This window comes from Mytilus trossulus, chromosome 1 (assembly GCF_036588685.1).
Source record: "Mytilus trossulus isolate FHL-02 chromosome 1, PNRI_Mtr1.1.1.hap1, whole genome shotgun sequence".
Lineage (NCBI taxonomy): Eukaryota > Metazoa > Mollusca > Bivalvia > Mytilida > Mytilidae > Mytilus > Mytilus trossulus.
The window spans coordinates 94,566,522-94,586,054 of record NC_086373.1 but is presented as its reverse complement, the minus strand read 5'-3'; the positions used below and the strand labels follow the sequence as shown (position 1 = coordinate 94,586,054).

The 19,533-nt window shown below is 34.0% G+C and overlaps 1 protein-coding gene across 1 annotated transcript in view; it reads left to right on the top strand.

Moving 5' to 3' along the window:
- LOC134704886 (uncharacterized) overlaps positions 1-19,533 on the top strand; it is a 158,710-nt gene that overhangs the window by 136,483 nt on the left and 2,694 nt on the right. The window contains exons 97-105 of the mRNA XM_063563671.1: positions 1,114-1,290; positions 1,585-1,833; positions 4,636-4,770; positions 5,194-5,382; positions 5,795-5,908; positions 7,037-7,322; positions 7,727-7,844; positions 9,487-17,196; positions 17,866-18,953. Coding sequence (XP_063419741.1) covers positions 1,114-1,290; positions 1,585-1,833; positions 4,636-4,770; positions 5,194-5,382; positions 5,795-5,908; positions 7,037-7,322; positions 7,727-7,844; positions 9,487-17,196; positions 17,866-18,953 — 10,066 coding nt within the window. The remainder of the gene's footprint in view (positions 1-1,113; positions 1,291-1,584; positions 1,834-4,635; positions 4,771-5,193; positions 5,383-5,794; positions 5,909-7,036; positions 7,323-7,726; positions 7,845-9,486; positions 17,197-17,865; positions 18,954-19,533) is intronic.

Below are 19,533 nucleotides of genomic sequence, written 5' to 3'. Positions count from 1 at the left end.
AAAAAAATAAAAAAAAGTGTTGCTAAACTTTTTTGGCTCAGTATATCTTGATAAATGTCATAGAAATGAGCATTCTGTATGGGACAATTAGGTGTACTTTCCAAAATTGTTATTCTTTTCCACACAGAGTTTTGTCAGTATCAACTTGTATTTTATTTTATTTTATATCTCAATATTATATTTTCAGTTATTCAGTTTGTTATGTTAGATGAAGCAAGGTAGTAATGACTGACCTCTCTTCTAAATTATTCTATAAATAACCAAAAACAAAAATTAGAATGAACAAAGCTGAAAAGTACATGATAAATTACTGTGAAAGTACTTTTATTCGTGGGGTACCAATTTTCGTGGTTTTCGTGGATGACTTTATCCACGAGTTTAAGTGTCCAACGAAATAAAACAACAATTGTCCAAACAGTCACTTTCTATACTAATAAATATAGTATAGAAAGTCCTTCAAGAAATGAAAAGATCCCCATCGGTTTGACCAATGATATGATCAAGATAGTATATTGAATAAAGCCATATCTGAGAATACGTTAAAAGCAGTCACAGAACTACAACTGCATGCAGGATTATAATCATTTAATCTTTAATAACCTAATCTGTACAACTTTTGATCTTTTAATTCTCATAAAAAATATTTTTAATCGATGAAAGTCATATTTCCGGTATTGATATGATAGTATGATAAAGTGTACATTTTATATCCTCAAAGTTCTCGTTCATATGGGATATAATAATTTCATGCTGGGCTTGATTTTGATAAGAATTATTTCGCAATTCAAGATACGTTTATAGCATTTGTGTATGTTACTGTTTTCTTCAGGCGACATGTTTATGGCCTAATAAACACCTGTGGTGGTCTTTAATTTGTTGAGCACTTTATCTTGGATTAATAAGTGTTAACATTACGATTTACACGGGTCAATGTTTACTTTGCAATTTCCTTCAATCAAGACTTTCATTTTTCAATTATTATTTTTTATGAAAACGAAAATCCACGAATTATAAAACCCACGAACATGTAAATATTGCCCAAACCACGAAAATTGATACCCACGAATTAAAGTGCTTTCACAGTATGTAAAACTTTGAACATGTATTTTTTAGGTGATGATTGTAGCACAAGAGGATGTCCTGGTGACCCTGAACAACCAGAGAAAGGATCCTGTACAGGACAGGGAACCTGTATCTTAGCTGACCAGAAATGTGAATGTAATTATGGATGGCAAGGTGAAGGATGTGAATTACCAGACTGTCCGGGAGACCCTGATTGTAGTAGAAGAGGTAATAACTATACTTTATATCAGTTATTAGAGATAACAATAAGTTTAATAGATTCTTAGTCCATAATTCTTAAGGGGTTCAGCTATGTAAGTTCTATTATATTTTTTACTCTTTATAACATCGTTTTGATTGTCAAATCTCTCGAAAGAGGAAATAACAAAAATTGCAGATTTTGAAATTTAGAACAAAAAATCTTGTTCTTTCTTCTTTTAGGCAACTCTGATATATAATTTGCTGATATATTGATAAAAAGTCTTTTTTAGTATTAATGCATTAGATTTTTTTTCTTTCTAGGTGAATGTATTTTACTGAATGACAGCCCAACTTGTGTAAACTGTACATTGTCAATGGGACCAGCCTGTCAGTATGATTGTATACATGGTATAGAATATCCACCATTTACCTCCAACTGTCAGTGTGACCCATGCTACTCTGGTTCTAACTGTGACACTCTGTGTTCTAATGTTGGACAGTGTATGAACGACACATGCTTGTGTGAAGAGGGATACAAGGGAGATCACTGTGAACAGCTGGATTGTCCAGGTTGGTGTTGTATTGTAGGATTTAGTTACTTTAACATTAGAAAAGGAGATTTTTTTAAAAATGAGTTAGGTTATAATTTAACAATCAATGGAGTAGTGGCAATAAGGCCCTTATTTGGCCAAAATATTACTGCAAAGGAGTAGGTCCGGTAAGACCCCTTTTTGGCCCCAAAATATAGCAGTTTTACAAAATTGTTTAATTATAGATTTTTAGTTATTTATTGAACAAAAGAATGCTTCTGCTACATAAATATGGGCTGTTTTTGACAATACAATGCACATATATCGGGTTGTAGCACCATTAAGTCATGCTAAATTACTGAAATCTTCAAAATTCTAGCATTTTAGTTAAATTTTAGACAGTTTCCGTGTAAAACGAAAGTGGCCGCATTCGTGTTCATCTGTAATATTGAAATGTAAATTGTATTTTATGATAATACATAACATATCTAAAGGTTGTTGATGAACACGGATGCGGCCACTTTCATTTTTGACAAAAACCATTTATAAAGTGACATTTTTCGGCATATTTGGTACATTTTTCATATTTGAGCTTGAATCGAATGGTTTTTAATGACTAAATCAGTTAAAATCTTTCACATATACTAATTGAATAAAGTGAAATAGATACTTAATTGTTTAAAAAGTGGTCAAAATCTTTTGTCAGATGAACCTGAAATTTGAGGCCAAAATCAATCCTTACCGGACCTTCTCCTTTATAAGTTATCATTCATATTTATAATTTTTTCTAAACTAGACTCAGGTTACACAAGGCATTCAGAAAATAAAAACAAATTTCACATTGAATGAGTTACCATGGCAACAAACCATGACAAATTTGCATATTTTGGAAAATTTCTCCATTTTCCTTGTTTTTCATCAAATTTTAAGTAGATTTTAGATTGGAAAAGTATTAGTCCAGTCAATCTAGCATAAATACGACCCTAACCCGAAAGTAATTGCAACAGAAGATTTTAAGTTTTAATCTTTAGCATTATACCCCAAATATACACAGAAAAAAGTCCCATAAAATCTAACTTGAGGAAGACTTGAAAAATCACCATTTAAACTTACTATGGAGATTTGCATTGAAAAGGGAGATAACTCTTGCAAAAGGCAGAAATATCAATAAAATTTGATACAAAATTATAACTTTGCCGCTTCTATTTATTGGAATGTATTGATTTTTGGTTTTTTAGCGGTCTTTAGAGTATAATAAAGAACTCTAAAGTTTTTTTCATATATTTTATCAAGCTATAATCTAGATTTCATAATTCATTAGTTGACCATTTATTTAATTTTTCAACATGTCAGTTTTAATAAAAAAATAATGAAGCATGTATTCTTCTTTTTGTGGTTTAAAGTTTTAAAGATAAGTAAGTTGTTGAAAAAGTATAATATACAGATATAAACAATACCAAATTTTCACATTAGTTTTTCAAAATGGTTACACAGCTTCATATTTCCAATTTCTTTAATGAAAAATGCATGAAAAAAAACAAACTACCCGTAACACTTCAGTTTTGTACATTTCATGAGTAGAAGATTATATTATTTAGTCAAATACAAACTTGTAACACCATCAAAGTATCATACTTGACATAATTAACAAGAGTTATCTCCCCTTCCTTCCAATGTTAAGTTTCATAGAAAATTTAAAATTCTGATTTTGAGTTTTCCTCAAGTTAGATTTTAAGGGACTTTTTTCTGGTATATAAAGGGCATAATGGTATAGATTAGAACAAAAACATTTTCCGTTGCAATTAGTTTGAGGTTAAATCTTAGTTTGACTGGACTATATGTGCGAACCCAAGAAACTACTTTATATTTGATAAGATTACCTCAAAAGTTATATATCGAGGCTTCTCATAAATTATTTTGTAGTTTCTTTGCTGCTCACAATATTTCCAAAATGGAAATAACGACTAAATACTTGAAAAATTCTGTATTTTTCATTGCTTTTTGTGAAAACGATACATATTAAGACATAATTGTGACGTCATCAGATAAAAATGTTCTTCATTCATGTTCATGACGCTATGCATTTCCAAACATTATGTGCTAATTTGAAATAGTTGTCAAACATTTTATTTTCTTGGACCAAAATCAGACTTGAATATGTTAATTGGTGAAAGTTTATTCTGTAGTTTATTCTGTCAAAGTTTTGTTTTCGCCATTATTACATCTATGAAGAGATGTGTTAATGTTTCAAATCAATAGACAACCTACGAGTTCGATGCATTTCCGTCAAAAACTCTGGTTTTAGTGAACGTCATTTGTGCGTTTGGGGGTGTCGTCACTTCCGTTCCAATGGTGAGCGAGTGGTTGGAAAACTATAATTCTATATTGTACGAATTATTCGGCAAATTTAATTCTCAAAAATGACAATCAGTACTGCTGTCATTAGGGAATTGTCATTAAGTACCTACAGAACAACAATTATCTATAGTTTATCCTGCACAATGACGATCACTAAGACGCTTGATGAACGTTAATAGTGCAGGGATACAGGCGACCCCCTCTATCTGGTAAATGACGTCATAAAGGCGTGTATAATTGACAAGTTTTTTCCCGTGACGGATGAACTCGAAAGTGGTCTATTACATGTATATATGTGTTGGCCAAAGCCTTGAGGTTTTTTGTGTTTGTATTTCATATGTAACTGTATTCTTTCTTAGTTAATTCACCCATCTTATTGCTTTTAAGTTGTCATTTTGCATTTTCAAGAATACTGATAAAATATCCACCTTTGATATATTTGATATTTGCACTTTTCATATATATTTTACCTCCAATATTTCAGGTGAACCAGATTGTAGTACCTACGGTCTCTGTACAAGAAAAGACAATGCGTCAGTTTGTGTTTGCAATGGAGGATTTGAAGGAAAGAATTGCTCAGAGTTCATTTGTCCAGGGACACCTAAATGTAGTGAAAATGGTATGAATTATGATATGCCTTGAATAATGTGCTATAAGTATGAACAAAAGTTTATGAAAATTAGCAACCTAAGAACTTTAATAAAACAAAAGACATATATCTATAGCGATGATTTCATAGATGATTTAAATGCATGCTCAGTTATCTGTGCTTCTCTTTCTTTGCCAAAATGATACACTGGGGTTAATTATATATATAGACAGTGTGTCAATGTGTCTAATTTATATACAGGACCCTACATCCAACATAGAAAAAGAGCAAGATCGCAAGTTAATAACTATGAAACTTGTTTAAAAAGAGCCACTCATGTGGTGAAACAACAAAACTTCTCATTCAATGATAGCTTTAAGTGCTGGTACATTATCAAGGCAAACATTTTTTGGCCTTGTTAAGCTGTTAGATATAAGACCAATTTTGTTTCAGGTCAGTGTTTGCTATCTGCTGGAGCTACTGCCCCAGCCTGTTTATGTGACCATGGATTTGGTGGACTGGCCTGCAGTAGCTGTCTTACTCACTATGAAGGTTCCAACTGTGAGAGATGTGAGACTGGTTACATAGGGTACAATACTACTTGCAGTGTATTGTGTATACATGGAGAACCTACAGAATTAGGTTAGTAATTACAACCAAGTTTTATTACTATAACTGTATGAATGTGCTGCAATTTAAAAGTGAATCCCAGTTTGTGGTTTAACATTTATAACCAAGAATAAATCTCAATACATGCATTAAACTGTATGACATTGAAAACATTTTTGTATATCTTCACATTTGCAAGTTTTTGTCAAAAATGATTGTAAACATGAAAGCAATGTAGATTGCTTTACCAGATTTTAATGAAGCTAGTGACAATGTTTGAAAAGCTTATACTATGGACATTATCTTGTTAGCATTCATGTTTTTTTTCTTTTTGGTCTGGTTGTTGTCTCTTTGACACATTCTCCAATCTGTTTCTAAGTTTTATATTTTATAATATTATAACCCTCATATATATACAGATACAAAAACTTGTAATTTTGATTAGGTGGAGACATATGCCAATGTAATGATGATGAGACTAATGGCCACTGGACAGGAGATGCTTGTGATCAGTGTGTTTCAGGCTGGGATCTACCATCCTGTACTATCTGTACACCAGGTAGGTACTTTTGTTATGTCCAAGCCATAGTGGACAGGGCTTAAAGTTTGACCCTTGTTCATCTGTCATAATGTCTGTACACAGATCAAGTAAATATTAGGGTAGCTTTACTTTTACTGTTCTTCAGTTATGTCCCTTTATATGTTATGAATGCTGGGGCATCATATATGTTCAATGGACACATTCCCCATTTATTTATTTTTATTTCCCTTACAGATGTTTAGGGAAAAGTGGGTTCTGTCACAACCAGGTTCAGGTTTAACGTCCTTAAGATACTTGAATAGTTTCACTTGAATTATGCTGTTAACATGTGACATTCATTACTTGAAAACTTATACCATACAGAGAGAAAAAATGCATTATGATTCTTCTTAAAAGAAAAGATTTTATATGATAACTGTTTTTTCAGGGTTTTTTTCCATTAATTATTAAATAGAGAATAATACATGGCAAAATCTATATCATATGTCGTATCATCCTGAGACATCAATATCAGCCCGAGGGATGATATTGGTCGAGGGTGATAGGGCATGTGATACGGATTTTGCCATGTATTATACGCTTTATCATATATTTCAACAGAAGAGTATTATATTATATGAACTGTTTTCTGATCCATAGCGCTGGGTAACCTTCATTTCTGCTTTTGTCTTGTTTCAAAGCCTTAAAATAACTGCTAAATTATCTATTTGAAGCACCTGGGTTACCTTACAATCTGTTATTTTAAAAATATTTTGTTTATTATTGTATTTATTTGAGTGTTCTGTATTTTTTATAGTTGCATTTAGTGTGCCAAAAAATATGTTGTGAAAACTTGATGACGTCGTGACGTCACTTACAATATGAAAACTTGACGTTCGTGACGTTACATACCAAATAATGTTGTCATTCAAAAAAATTACCTATTTTGAGGAAAGATTTTCTTAAGCAAAAAAAAAACCAAAAAACAGACTTAATGTAAAAAAAAAAAAAAAAAAGGTATGCGAAACGGGTTTTACCATGCGATACAGGGTATGTGATACAGGGTAGGTGATACAGACTGGAAAAACCAACCTTTATTAGATATACAAAATAGCTGTATTTTGTACTAAATATATAATAAAGGAAGATAACAACTATTTTTTACAGATTATGTTGGTCCTGGACATTGTACCATACCATGTTCCAATGGGCAGGGTGACTATTCTGACAAGTTTGATGGCACAGGAGAAACTGATGCTATAGTAGTAGTGTTCCGATGTTATACAGAGGAGTCTGATGGTAACTACACAGCCTGGTTTGGATACAACAACACTAATGACCACAATATTTACATTACATCATCCTATGAGAATTATGTGACGAAGTCCAGCTCTTCAGTATACCCACCAACAAAGTTTACACCAGGATGGACTGGATATGCATTTTCTGTCAAGTAAGTTACTCCAATAGTTTATTTATAACATATTCAAGGTTTCTTATTTTATCTATTTTCATTTTGAGACATGGTATTTCTTCCATTTATCCAAAACAAAACAGCAACGCAATGACACCAAAAGACTGAAGACATTGTATTTTGCACAGTAGTTTATTCACAATTTGAAATTCTAAATTATCATGAGTCAAAATAGTTGTGAATAAGGTTTATCTGATTTTGATTTGTTTTCTGGATATAATGAACCATTAATTCATTTCACATTAAAGTTTCACACATAATATCTTTTTTTCTGATTCAACTAGATAATAAATATTATTGTATTTTCTTAATGATTTTTAAAAATCAATTGAAAATATTATTTGAATCATTTAGAGAATTTAATTATATTTTGTTAATTACAGATCAATGACATCTACAGATGTAGTAACATGGTACCTCTCCTCATCCTATGCTAACACAATCAAATCTGCATCAGCTGACCTGTCACCAGAAATGAAGTGTCCAAAGGAACCATTAGTGGTAAGTTAAGTAAACAGGAAACATTGAAATGACTGTTGATTTCAAATTGTAAAATTGTCTTGGGTTGGGTTTTTTTATGATTTCTACATTTATGGTCATTAGGTTTTTATTGGATAATTGGTATTGGGAGTTTTAAGATTTTGATCCTGCAGATTCTCAATGAAAGGAAATATGCATTTGAGTTTTGATTTTCTGGATTAAACTAACTACACATTTACTGAAATTGATAACAACACAAATGAAAGAAATTAATTGTATTGTTCCCAAAATGCACTTAGGTGTTTATTATAATTATTGCGAACCCAATTGAACCTTTCTATAGATTCACCTGCAAGTTACCTGTCCATTTAAACTTTTGTAAGTTCTATTGTCCCATCTAACAAATACAACAGGTATTGTTCCCTGTTTAGTTTATTCACTCAGACCTTTAAATTTCTTCTAAGAGAAATCTATCACTCATTGATTAATCTACCTGAGTAAAAAATGTATCTGCTAAATTGATAGAAATAACACTTTTACTATGCATAAAAAACTGTGTATGAGTTTGAATGTATTACATTAACAATCTGTTGAATGTAAACACTAATTCAAACATTAATAAAAGTTGATTTCTGAAAAAAATCAACATTATTCCTATTTCTAAAAAAAAAATTGATATAAAACCCCTAAAAATGTTGATGTTTATATATTAAGGCCTTCTTAAAAGTATTCTATAACTTAACAAAAACTGAAAGATGCAAATTTTCATAAGAACAATACTTTTTTTTTTTAAAACAAACTTTTTATGATTAAATTATTAAGTATTTTGAACAGATTGAAAAAAAGTATTATAAATGTTTAATAAACAGGAAATCACAGGCATTTTTTTTATGTGAAACATGTCATTTCTATCAATTTAGCAGATAAACTTTTTACTCTGGTAGATTAATCAATGAGTGATAGATTTCTCTTAGAAGAAATTTAAAGGTCCTGGTGAATAAACTATACAGAGCACAATACCTGTTGTATTTGTTCAATGGGACAATAGAACTTACAAAAGTTTAAATGGACAGGTAACTTGCAGGTGAATCTATAGAAAGGTTCAATTGGGTTCGCTATAACTTGACTACCTATAAGAAATTACAAATGTGGACTGAGACACACCTCACAAATAGAAATTAAATATTTCTCTTATGAATCTAGTTGAAATTTTAAAAAAAATTATGCCAAGGAAACGAAAAAAGAAAAACATTCAATATCAAAACAACATCAGTATTTACCTGTGAACTGGCTAACAAAGCTCATGGCAGTTGATGATTAATCAAAGAAAACGGGGAAAGATATTATATAGCAATCAATATACATAATTTTAAAAATCACATACAACTACATAGCCAAAAGACAACAGTTCTAAAATTGAAATCCTTAGAAATCATACAAATAATTATCTCATGATAACAATTTTGTTTAATGTTCCCAAATGCACTTCAATGTTTATAATAATGAGTTTGGCTACCTATTGTCAATTGCAAATATGGACTGAGACACATCTCACAAATAGAAATTATAGATTTCTCTTATGAAACTAGTAGAAAAAAAGGTTTGAAAGTGCTTTGACAATTTAACACTTTTGTTTTACCCAATTAATCTTTCTGTATTTTAGGTGGTTGTTACAGAGAAAACAGGATACTGTAAATGTCATGAGGGATACTGGGGATCAGAATGCCAGAATGAATGTCCAGGTGGAGCCACTGATTCCTGCTATGGTAATGGTGTATGTGACTTTACAACTGGTTCCTGTTCTTGTCATACTGGATCTTCAGGGAATACAAGCTGTGAGCAGTGTGAGGCAGGATGGTTTGGTACAGATTGTTCCATTGTTCATGTTGATAATGATAATACTGGTAATGGGCAATACCTGGGAAAAAGTTACCATAGTGGTCACTTCATCACATTTGATGGATCTATGTATAATTACCACTATCCTGGAGAACATCTTCTGGTGTCTGGACAATTATTGTCAGGAACTCAAATAAGGGTCCATGTTCTACAAGTTTTAATGTCAGAGTATTATTCCAGTGTAGGGACATCTGCTGTTGGAATCCAGATTGATAGTCACAAGTTGGTAATATCTATCATTGATGAGAATGTGTCTACATGGTATGATGATGAAACAGTGGTAATTGGATCTGGATTTGAAGCTGTATCTGGAGTGATCTGTAAACAAATATCATCCTTCCAGTATCAAGTTAGTGCAGGATCAGATTTAATAGTTGATATTTATGTCTATGAAAACCATCTAGATGTCCATGTTGGAGCTGTAGCAAGCTTCTGTGGCACAAGTACTGGTTTACTCAGCAGCTGCAACCTTAACCATCTAGACGATTTCAAAACCAGGACAGGAGTTGTTTTGACAAGTACACTCAATACCAACACCTTACACAGTGACTTTGGTCAATCATGGCTTGTGTCAGATTCAAACTCAATCTTCAAAGGACTGGTACCTGTTGAAAATAGTGGAGGATTTGGTCTGTCAACCAATGCCTCACACATCATTACGGATCCAGTTAGCACTTTCACAGAATTTGTAGTGACAATAGAAATCAAATTTAAACCAGATATAGTAACACCAAACTGTCACACAATATGGTCCTACAAAAAAAACGACAACATTTTCTCAACAGTTGTGTGCAATGGGCAGATAACTCTGTATTACCAAGACAAGAAAATAACCTTTTCATCAATAACAGTTGATGTTGATACATGGTACCACTTTGCTATTGTATGGAGATTAGATACAAGAGTTATAAACCTTTATCTTGTACAGGAAGGTTTACAGATCAACACAGATGTACATGTATTAGATGTTGATGACCACAATCCCTTGACACCAGGAGGAACATTCATGATTGGTCAATGGAATTACCCTACCAATGAAAGAGATGGTGTGAACTGGGGTTTCATTGGTACATTTGATGACTTCAGAATATGGAAGAAACAACTGACCCTGAATCAAATTAGAAGTTATGCCTTCACACATATGACTGATACTTATACTGGTTTGACTAATCACTGGAATTTCAACATAGGATATGGTAGACAATCAATTGATTCTATTGGAGGATTGAAAATAACAATGATATCATCACCATGGCACTATCCAGTGTGGACTATGGTTGACTACTCATTATCATCATTAAGTCTGAATATTTACCAGGTTTTCACAAATCCAAGTACTGTTGATGTCCAAATAGAAGAATTCTGTAAATCTGTGGTATTGTCATCTGCTTATAATAACTCATGTTCAGACTTTGGAACACAGCTCCAGGTTTATGTTTACAAACAATGCATATTCAATAGCAAGATTACAAACAGTCAAGACTGGACCATGGAACCAATCTTAACATTGTCGGATCATTGTTCACTTAACCGTGGACTAGTCACATGGCCTGCTAGATCATGGTGTGGATCCTTCACGTCACGTCATTTCCCAAGATGGTCAGGTAGCTCATGTTCAACACCTTGTGTATCTGGAGAATTGAGTACAACATGTAACTGTGATGATGGATTCTGGGGATCATACTGTCAAAGTATCTGCCCATATTCAGCTGATTTACCATGTGGAGGTGGAACTTGCTTCTCAAACAATGGAACATGTTCCTGTCTGTCAAACTTTGTTGGTAGCAGCTGTGATGCATGTGCCACTGGATGGTATGGAGCAGATTGTTCTGTAAGTGTGGCTAATAAACCGTCATCTGGTGTTACTACCAAGGTATGTTCTGTATTTGGATACAGTCACTTCTCTTTGTTTGATGGACAGACATTTGATATGGCAGCTACAGGAGAATTCTTATTAATTCAAGATCCAACACTGTTTGCCTACGTAAGACAACTTCCCTGTGGAGAAAATGGTGCAGTGTGTGTTAAACAAATATGGATACAAGCACAAGGTCAAAACCTAACTGTGGTATCATCTGCACCTGGACAAGATGGAATTCTGCTCTTGCACAACAGCCAGCCAATCGTTCTTGACAACATGCATAATCTTACATCCACAGTCAGAGTTGTCCAGAATGGTCAGACTTCAATCAATGTGGAGTATGGATCCAATATCCTGACAATCAACTACCACAGCTTATTCCTTGAAGTGTTTTCTAAATTAACCCAGTGTACTACAGGAATGTCAGGACTCTGTGGAACATGTGACAACAATAAAGACAATGACTTTATAATCGGCTCTGGATCAGCAGTGTCCATGACTGATATTACTCAACATTCCATCAATACAAATTATGCTGATTATTGGAGAATGAGAACTAATGTAGGATCTGGATTCAAGTATGAATTTGATGGACTTACTGAGCCTCAGAATACCAATGGAAATACTTTTGTCTTGGCCTTCAATGGAGCTGGAGCATATACTTCACAGCTAGAGGACGTGTTTGGTAACGATGGGGATGCAACAATACAAGTAAAATTTGCAGCCAATTCTGCTACAGGCCTTATCCTGGCATACTACAAGCAGACTTCAGTCTGTATATATCTCAATGGAACAGTTCACATTCTTTGGGGTGATGTGAAAATTGATACAGGCTATACAGTAGAGATGGGTGTATGGTATCAAGTGTCACTGTCATACACACACTCAACCAACAATCTAAAAATCTACATCCTCACCAACAGTGGCATGCAATGGTGGAAACAACTAACTGTACAGACTACTGCCCTGATATCAGGAGGAATCTTCAAGGTTGCTGATTGGAAAGATAATGCTCCAGTCATATTCCAACACTTCAATGGGAAAATAGCTGAAATCCAGACATGGAAGACTGCATTAGATATTTACCAAATTATGTATACATCAAAAACATTACTGACAAAGCATTTTACAGACTTGACTTCATTGTGGATATTTTCAAAAGGTTACAGCTACATTGCAGTTGACATTATCAACAACTATCAGCTAATATTACCATCGGAAGATGTGTATTGGTGGCCATCTGATGTGGTTACTGATGGAGATCCTCCAACTACTCCAGAAAATGAGACATTGAAAGTTGTAAGTGAGAGGAAATGTAGAGAGTATTTTATGGAGTCTACCATTCCTTCAATATGTGGTCAACTTGGAGAAGCAGTTTTACAATTTTACTATAAATCCTGTGTAAAAGACATGATGTCTTCCTCAAATGAGCTTGGTTATGTATATAGTCTGGTTTCCTACATTGAATACTGTGAAATAATTGTCAATCCACCAACATCACCCAGAGGAGCAATCTGTATAGATGGTACCAATCCATATTTTAATCTTCTTTGTTCACATCTTTGTAAATTTGGAAAACTAAACACAGAAATGGTTTGTGAATGTGACAAAGGATACTGGAACACAGACTGTAGTCAAGTGTGTACTGGGGGCACTCTTTCACCATGCAGTGACAATGGGCTGTGTATCAAGGAAACTGGGCAATGCTACTGTTATCCATCATATAGCAACGAAACAGACTGTAAAACATGTTTGGCACCATGGACTGGAACTGATTGTGATATCATACCACCAGATGTCACTCTACCTACTGGTTCCCCACTTTTGCAAAACCATACTTGTTCACTTTTTGGGCATGGCCATTTGAGGACATTCAATGAACTACAGTTCAACTTTATACATGCAGGAGAGTACTATGTACTTAAATCCTCAGATACCAACATATACCCAGAAGTACAGATAAGAAACACTTATTGTTACGATGACTCTATATGTACTACAGCAGTAGCTATCAAGTACAAGAGCAACACCATTGTCATACGATCAAGATATCACGATAGCCAAGATACATTAGTATGGATAGATGGTCAATCATTTGTTTTTGATGGTCAAGTTGAAAAGGATCTGCCTGATGTGATATTTAAACATCCAACCAAGTCAGAATTTGAAATATCAACCAAGTCGGGCAGTAATTTAATGGTGTATGTTAGATCACTGGACCAACAACTCAATATTATTATCAAGACAGAGACACCATTTTGTAAAACTCAGGATTACCTGTGTGGACCTTGTAACCCTGCTGCCACAAATGTTCAGACCTACTCAGCCATATGGGTTGTTGAAGAAGTCCACAGTTTGTTTACTTTAATATTCACAAACAATGAACTAATGGAGAAGAGATCAGTATCAACAGCTGGACTGAGTATCTACTTCAATAACTCACTACTTACAACTGACTTTTTACCAGATATAATTATCAGCAGTATAGACTTCTCCATAGAATTTTCCTTCCGACCAGGTGACAATACAGGAGTCATACTTACATATACTACCAAGCTTTCCTTTATTGTTTATCTAGATGTCACTTTGAAGTTAAAAATTGATCAGAATATATATGATACTAAAATAAATGTCACAATTGAACATTGGCATCATGTGAGCCTGGTATGGCAAAATGTGGCATCCCAAATGGTGGTTTATGTCTACAAAGAGGATGGATCGTTTGAATTTGTATCATTTACTGTGATTAGTCAAGATATGTTTGTTGCCTATGGCTACTTTGGTTTTGGACATCCACCACAACAACCACTGCCCACAGAAATAGAACCTTATCACCAGTACTTCACAGGAGACATAGATGAAGTCAGAGTATGGCAGAAGGCTTTATCATACAATGACATACTTAAATACCAAATGCAAAGAGTGATAATTACAGAAAAATCACTGGTAACTTACTGGAAATTTGATGACTATGGATCTTCAGTGATTTACGATCTGGTTAGAAAACACCACATACAAGTTGTAGATTATGGTATACTTAGACAGACAATAAGATGGAGAATATCCAGTTTACCATTGAATCCACCAACTGTTCCTTATTTCCACACGTATACAGATCTTACACATCAACTAACAGCTGACTCTAAATGCACAAATTTGATATATAGATCTGTTCTTGGAACAACTAACGGACCAAGTGTAGGTGTTCTGAGTTTCTACTTTGCTGCCTGCACCAGTGATATGGCTGGAGCCAATAACATAGACATGTCATTATCTGTTGTGGTTGGTCTCTCTGACCTTTATGTTTCATCAGAATGGTTAACATCATGGCCTGGGGCTGTCTTCTGTAATGATTTCAAATCACTGATTTTCCCTGAATGGGTTGGTTCTGACTGCTCACAGAAATGTGATTTCCATAAATCCATCAATCCAACAACTTGTACATGTGAAATTGGGTACTGGGGATCATCCTGCAACAAACTTTGCAATGGTGGAACATTGAATACTTGTGGTGGACATGGTGAATGTAGCCAAGCTACTGGAGATTGTCAATGCCAGATGAACTGGGCAGCACCAAACTGCACCTCATGTGCTCCAGGATGGTCAGGAGAAGATTGCTCAGTCTCAGTACAATCAGTTCCAAATGGTGCAAAGAACTACTTGGGTGGTATATCTGGTGATGGACATTTAACAACAGTTGATGGGGCCAGCTTTAGATTTCAAGAGCATGATATTTATACGTTCTACCGTTATAACACTATAAATATTCAGATCCAGACAGGACCTAGCAGATTCTTCCATACTGCTGTCAAAGAAATTGCAATTAAAATAGATGCTAAGATTGTTATCATCAGTACAATTAATGGTGGCCATGTAGAGATCAATGGTCAGATTAACTCTCTGAGTACAGTAGTGGATATTGGCAGTGGTTTTCAGATTGGACCATTAGATAGTCATGTGTATAAAATTTACAAAGCCGGATTTGAATTAGTTATATATGTGCAAGAAGACTATTTAAATGTACAATTATCAGTTTCACATACCTATTGTTCCTCATCTGAAGGTCTTGTTGGTCCGTGTAGTATCAAATCCCACAGCTGCTCTCCATGGAACTATGCTTGTATTATTCAGTACGAAGGATTAGCTAAAGTTTGTACAGATCATGTCATTCCAAGTACCTCAATCACAGACTTCATTGGTGTTTGGCATACAATATACAGTAATAGTATATTCAGTGAAGTGGACTCAACATACACACCATCTATAGGTCTAGACATTAATATAGGCTGGGTACAAACAGTACCTTTCCCAGAGAGTTTTATAGGAGAATCAACCACTATTGAAACAAGGCTAAAGATAACAAGCCTGGATGAGAATGGTAATGGAGGCACAGTACTTTCCTACAGTTGGAGAAAAACCTTTGCTGTCTGTATCGTAAATGGAAGATTTTTGGTTTCTTTAGGGTCCTATGTAGTACCAACAGGAATATCCGTACAGCTAGGTCAGTGGACACAGATTTCATTGGTTTACAACAGTATAACAGGATGGATCACATTCCATTACATCTATAATGTAGAGGTCAGTGTGTTCTCTTCGGTCTATATTGGATTAGAAGCACTGTCACCAAGAGGTACATTAGTCTTTGGTGACTGGCAGCCTCCTATAGAGGGTGGAGGATCAATACCACCAGGAACATTTGTCGGGACACTGGACAGAGTATTAGTGTGGAACAGACCATGTATTCAGACACAGATCTTTATACACTGGAAGACCAGTATTACACATGTGACAACAGGACTTGTCGCTGGATGGAACTTTGAAACTGGATATGGCAAAACAACTTTGGATATTGTAAATAACTACCCAGTGACAATATCAGATACTGGTGTAGCATGGGTGTCCATACCTGACCTACCAGATACCAGGACAATAAAACCAACAATAGCAATCAACATTGGGATACCAGAAACTACTCATACTGAAAAATGTAAAGGACTCATTCAGAGTAATGCATTTACAAGCCAATGTGGTTCATTCTCAGAGAGTTCATCATTTTACATGATGGCTTGTATAGAAGATGTATCAGTCACAGGTAATCTAGACCTCAGTATGGACAGCACTATAGCATTCAGCTCTTTATGTGAAGTAGAATCAGGACTTTTATCATCACCATACCAAAGTTTATGTAATGACTTCTCTTCAAGACAATTTCCTATCTGGAAGGGTGTAGAATGTACAGCAAAATGTATATTTGGGAAGTTCAATCTGGATACATCTTTCTGTGAATGTAATAATGGTTACTGGGGAACATACTGTGACAAGCAGTGTCCTGGAGGGGCCACCAATCCATGCAACGGACATGGAACATGCCAAACAGGTACAGGAGAGTGTGCTTGTCTAGTTAACTGGCAGGGAGATTCCAACTGTGGTTCATGCACTACTGGGTTTACTGGTACCAACTGTGATATCCAGGTACCAGAACTACCACCAAACGCACCAATGGGATGTCTTGCACGTAAACATGGAGCATACTTAAATTTTACAGGACATGGAATGACTTATGCAGAACCAGGAAATTACAGAATGTTAGAGATGAATAATCTTAAAGTAGAGGTAAGATCTACATTTTGTTCTGTATTTTCTGTTATTTATTATTTCTAAATGGTCCCTATATTTAGTTTTGATGTTAGTTTAAGTTATTTAACAGCTTTAAATAAGCCTCTAAAACTGCTAAAAAAAATTAATTAAGTGCCATTAAGCTTATTCAATCAACTCAGTGCCTTACATAAAACAATGACTGTACAAATTCGCTATGTGAATTTTGAACAGTCATTGTCATTAAATTTCAGTAGTTTATATATTATTTGATGTAATTTGGACCTAAATAGTTTTGATTTCCTTAGTTTTAGAAAGGATGATACAAAGTTTGAAGTTAAGATATTCAAATTTGGTATTTGTTTGTGAATTCATTTTATAATTGGAGTCATACACACCATTTGGCAAAATTTGTTTCAAATTAAGGCAAACCCAGATGTTCATCCTGTCAGATATTTTTGATGAACAAAATTTTAAAAAATTGTTTTTTCTTAATCCACAAAAATTGATACCATCGAAAATTAATTAATCTTAAAGGTCTCTGATCAATAATTTTATAATAACTTATATATATAATTATGTATACTGAAGTTAAGAATTCTGTAATTGGTCTCAATATTAAACTTAGCCATGTTATTTCATATATAAAGTTCAGCTGAGTTTACAGTAAAATAAACATATTTTCAGGTCCGTCAAGTATCATGTCAGTGGAGAAAGAGGCAGTCAGTTTGCATGGATTCAGTGTCAGTTAAAGTTCATCAAACTACAGTTGTCTATATGTCCAATAATGATTCAGTCTGGGTAGATGGTAAAGAAGTCAATGTAACTGTGGAAAATAGAAAACGTATAAGTATTGAAGGTGGATGTAAGTTTGTAATCCACAGACCAGAACAATTTGTCATACGACTTGTCGTCAACCCATTGGGCTTTGTTGTTCGTATCAGACGCCATAGTTTCTACACAAGATACATTGCTGTTGCAAGAATTAAACTTGGAACAGATTACTGTTGCAGTTCACCACCAATGGGTGGAATTTGTGGTGGTTGTATGGACTGTTCTACTTTTAGTCACAGCCTTGCATGTTCCATGGATTTACAAACAACAACTCCAACGACACCATTGACAATTACAACAACTGCAACAACTGGCACAACACAGACATCATTATCAACAACATCAACAATGGCAACAACAACAATGCATACTTCAGAAGAAGGTGTTATATTTGACCCTAATAAAATAATACCAGGAGGCTCTATAGTAGAAAGTGAGGGTATTGACACAACATTGGTGGCAGGTATCGGTCCAGGTAATACTGTCTGTAATAATGATGCTTCTATGATCACTGAAAATGTACAGATTTTCAACAGCCAGTATGTATCCATTGAATTCTTTGTCAAGACTTGTCATGATCCAAAATGTTATGGAACAATTCTATCTTATACAAGTGAAAAAACATTTGCTTTCAAAAACTATTATGGGAAAGTTGTGATTACATATGGGGATATGAGATATGAACCTGATCTTAGTTTGGAGGATAACACATGGAGCCAGATTGCTTTAGTTTATGATGGAAACAGTTATCTTGATGTATATGTATTTGATAGCAATGGAGCTTATACAAGAGATCTGATTGAACTTGAGGGTAAAAACCCTTTCAGTGGAAAAGGAAGACTTGTCCTTGGAAAATGGCAACCACCACCAGATGGCTCTGAAGACCAACCAATCAGTGAAGGATTTGAAGGATGTATTGATGAACTAAGAATATGGGAAAGGTGAGTTATATATATATTACAACATTAATTTTTGTTTTCCTTGTTATAAATCAATAATCTATCTGTCTATACATGTATGTAAAAAGCATGCACCTGGTTAGACTGTCTTGTGATGATATTCTACATCAAATTTCATCTTAATATTTTTATCCCTATTTTATTTGTCAAAGTCCAATTATTAAAGAATAAATAATGAATGGAAAATACTTTGTTTCATATTTTGTTAGAGATTAAAACCTTTTGATTGGCTTTAGACATAATCATATCCATTAATATTGATGTGACTTCCTTCGAAACATTTTATTAAAAGTATACAATTGTCATGTGAACCAGTGTATCATTTGGCAAAAGTTTGAATTCTGATTTCCAAATGATTTTATTTCAAAAATTATGCAGCTGGTTATGTGTTTTATAAAAAATGTAAGTTCATCCATAAAAACATTTCCAGGAGGTTTAAGACTTTTACCAATATGTTTATACTTCACATTCTAATTTTTTTTCTGACATTTACACAAATGTTTAACGTTACAACTATGTCATCCTTTGGAAGTTAAATATGTATATCATATTTTAAATAGGT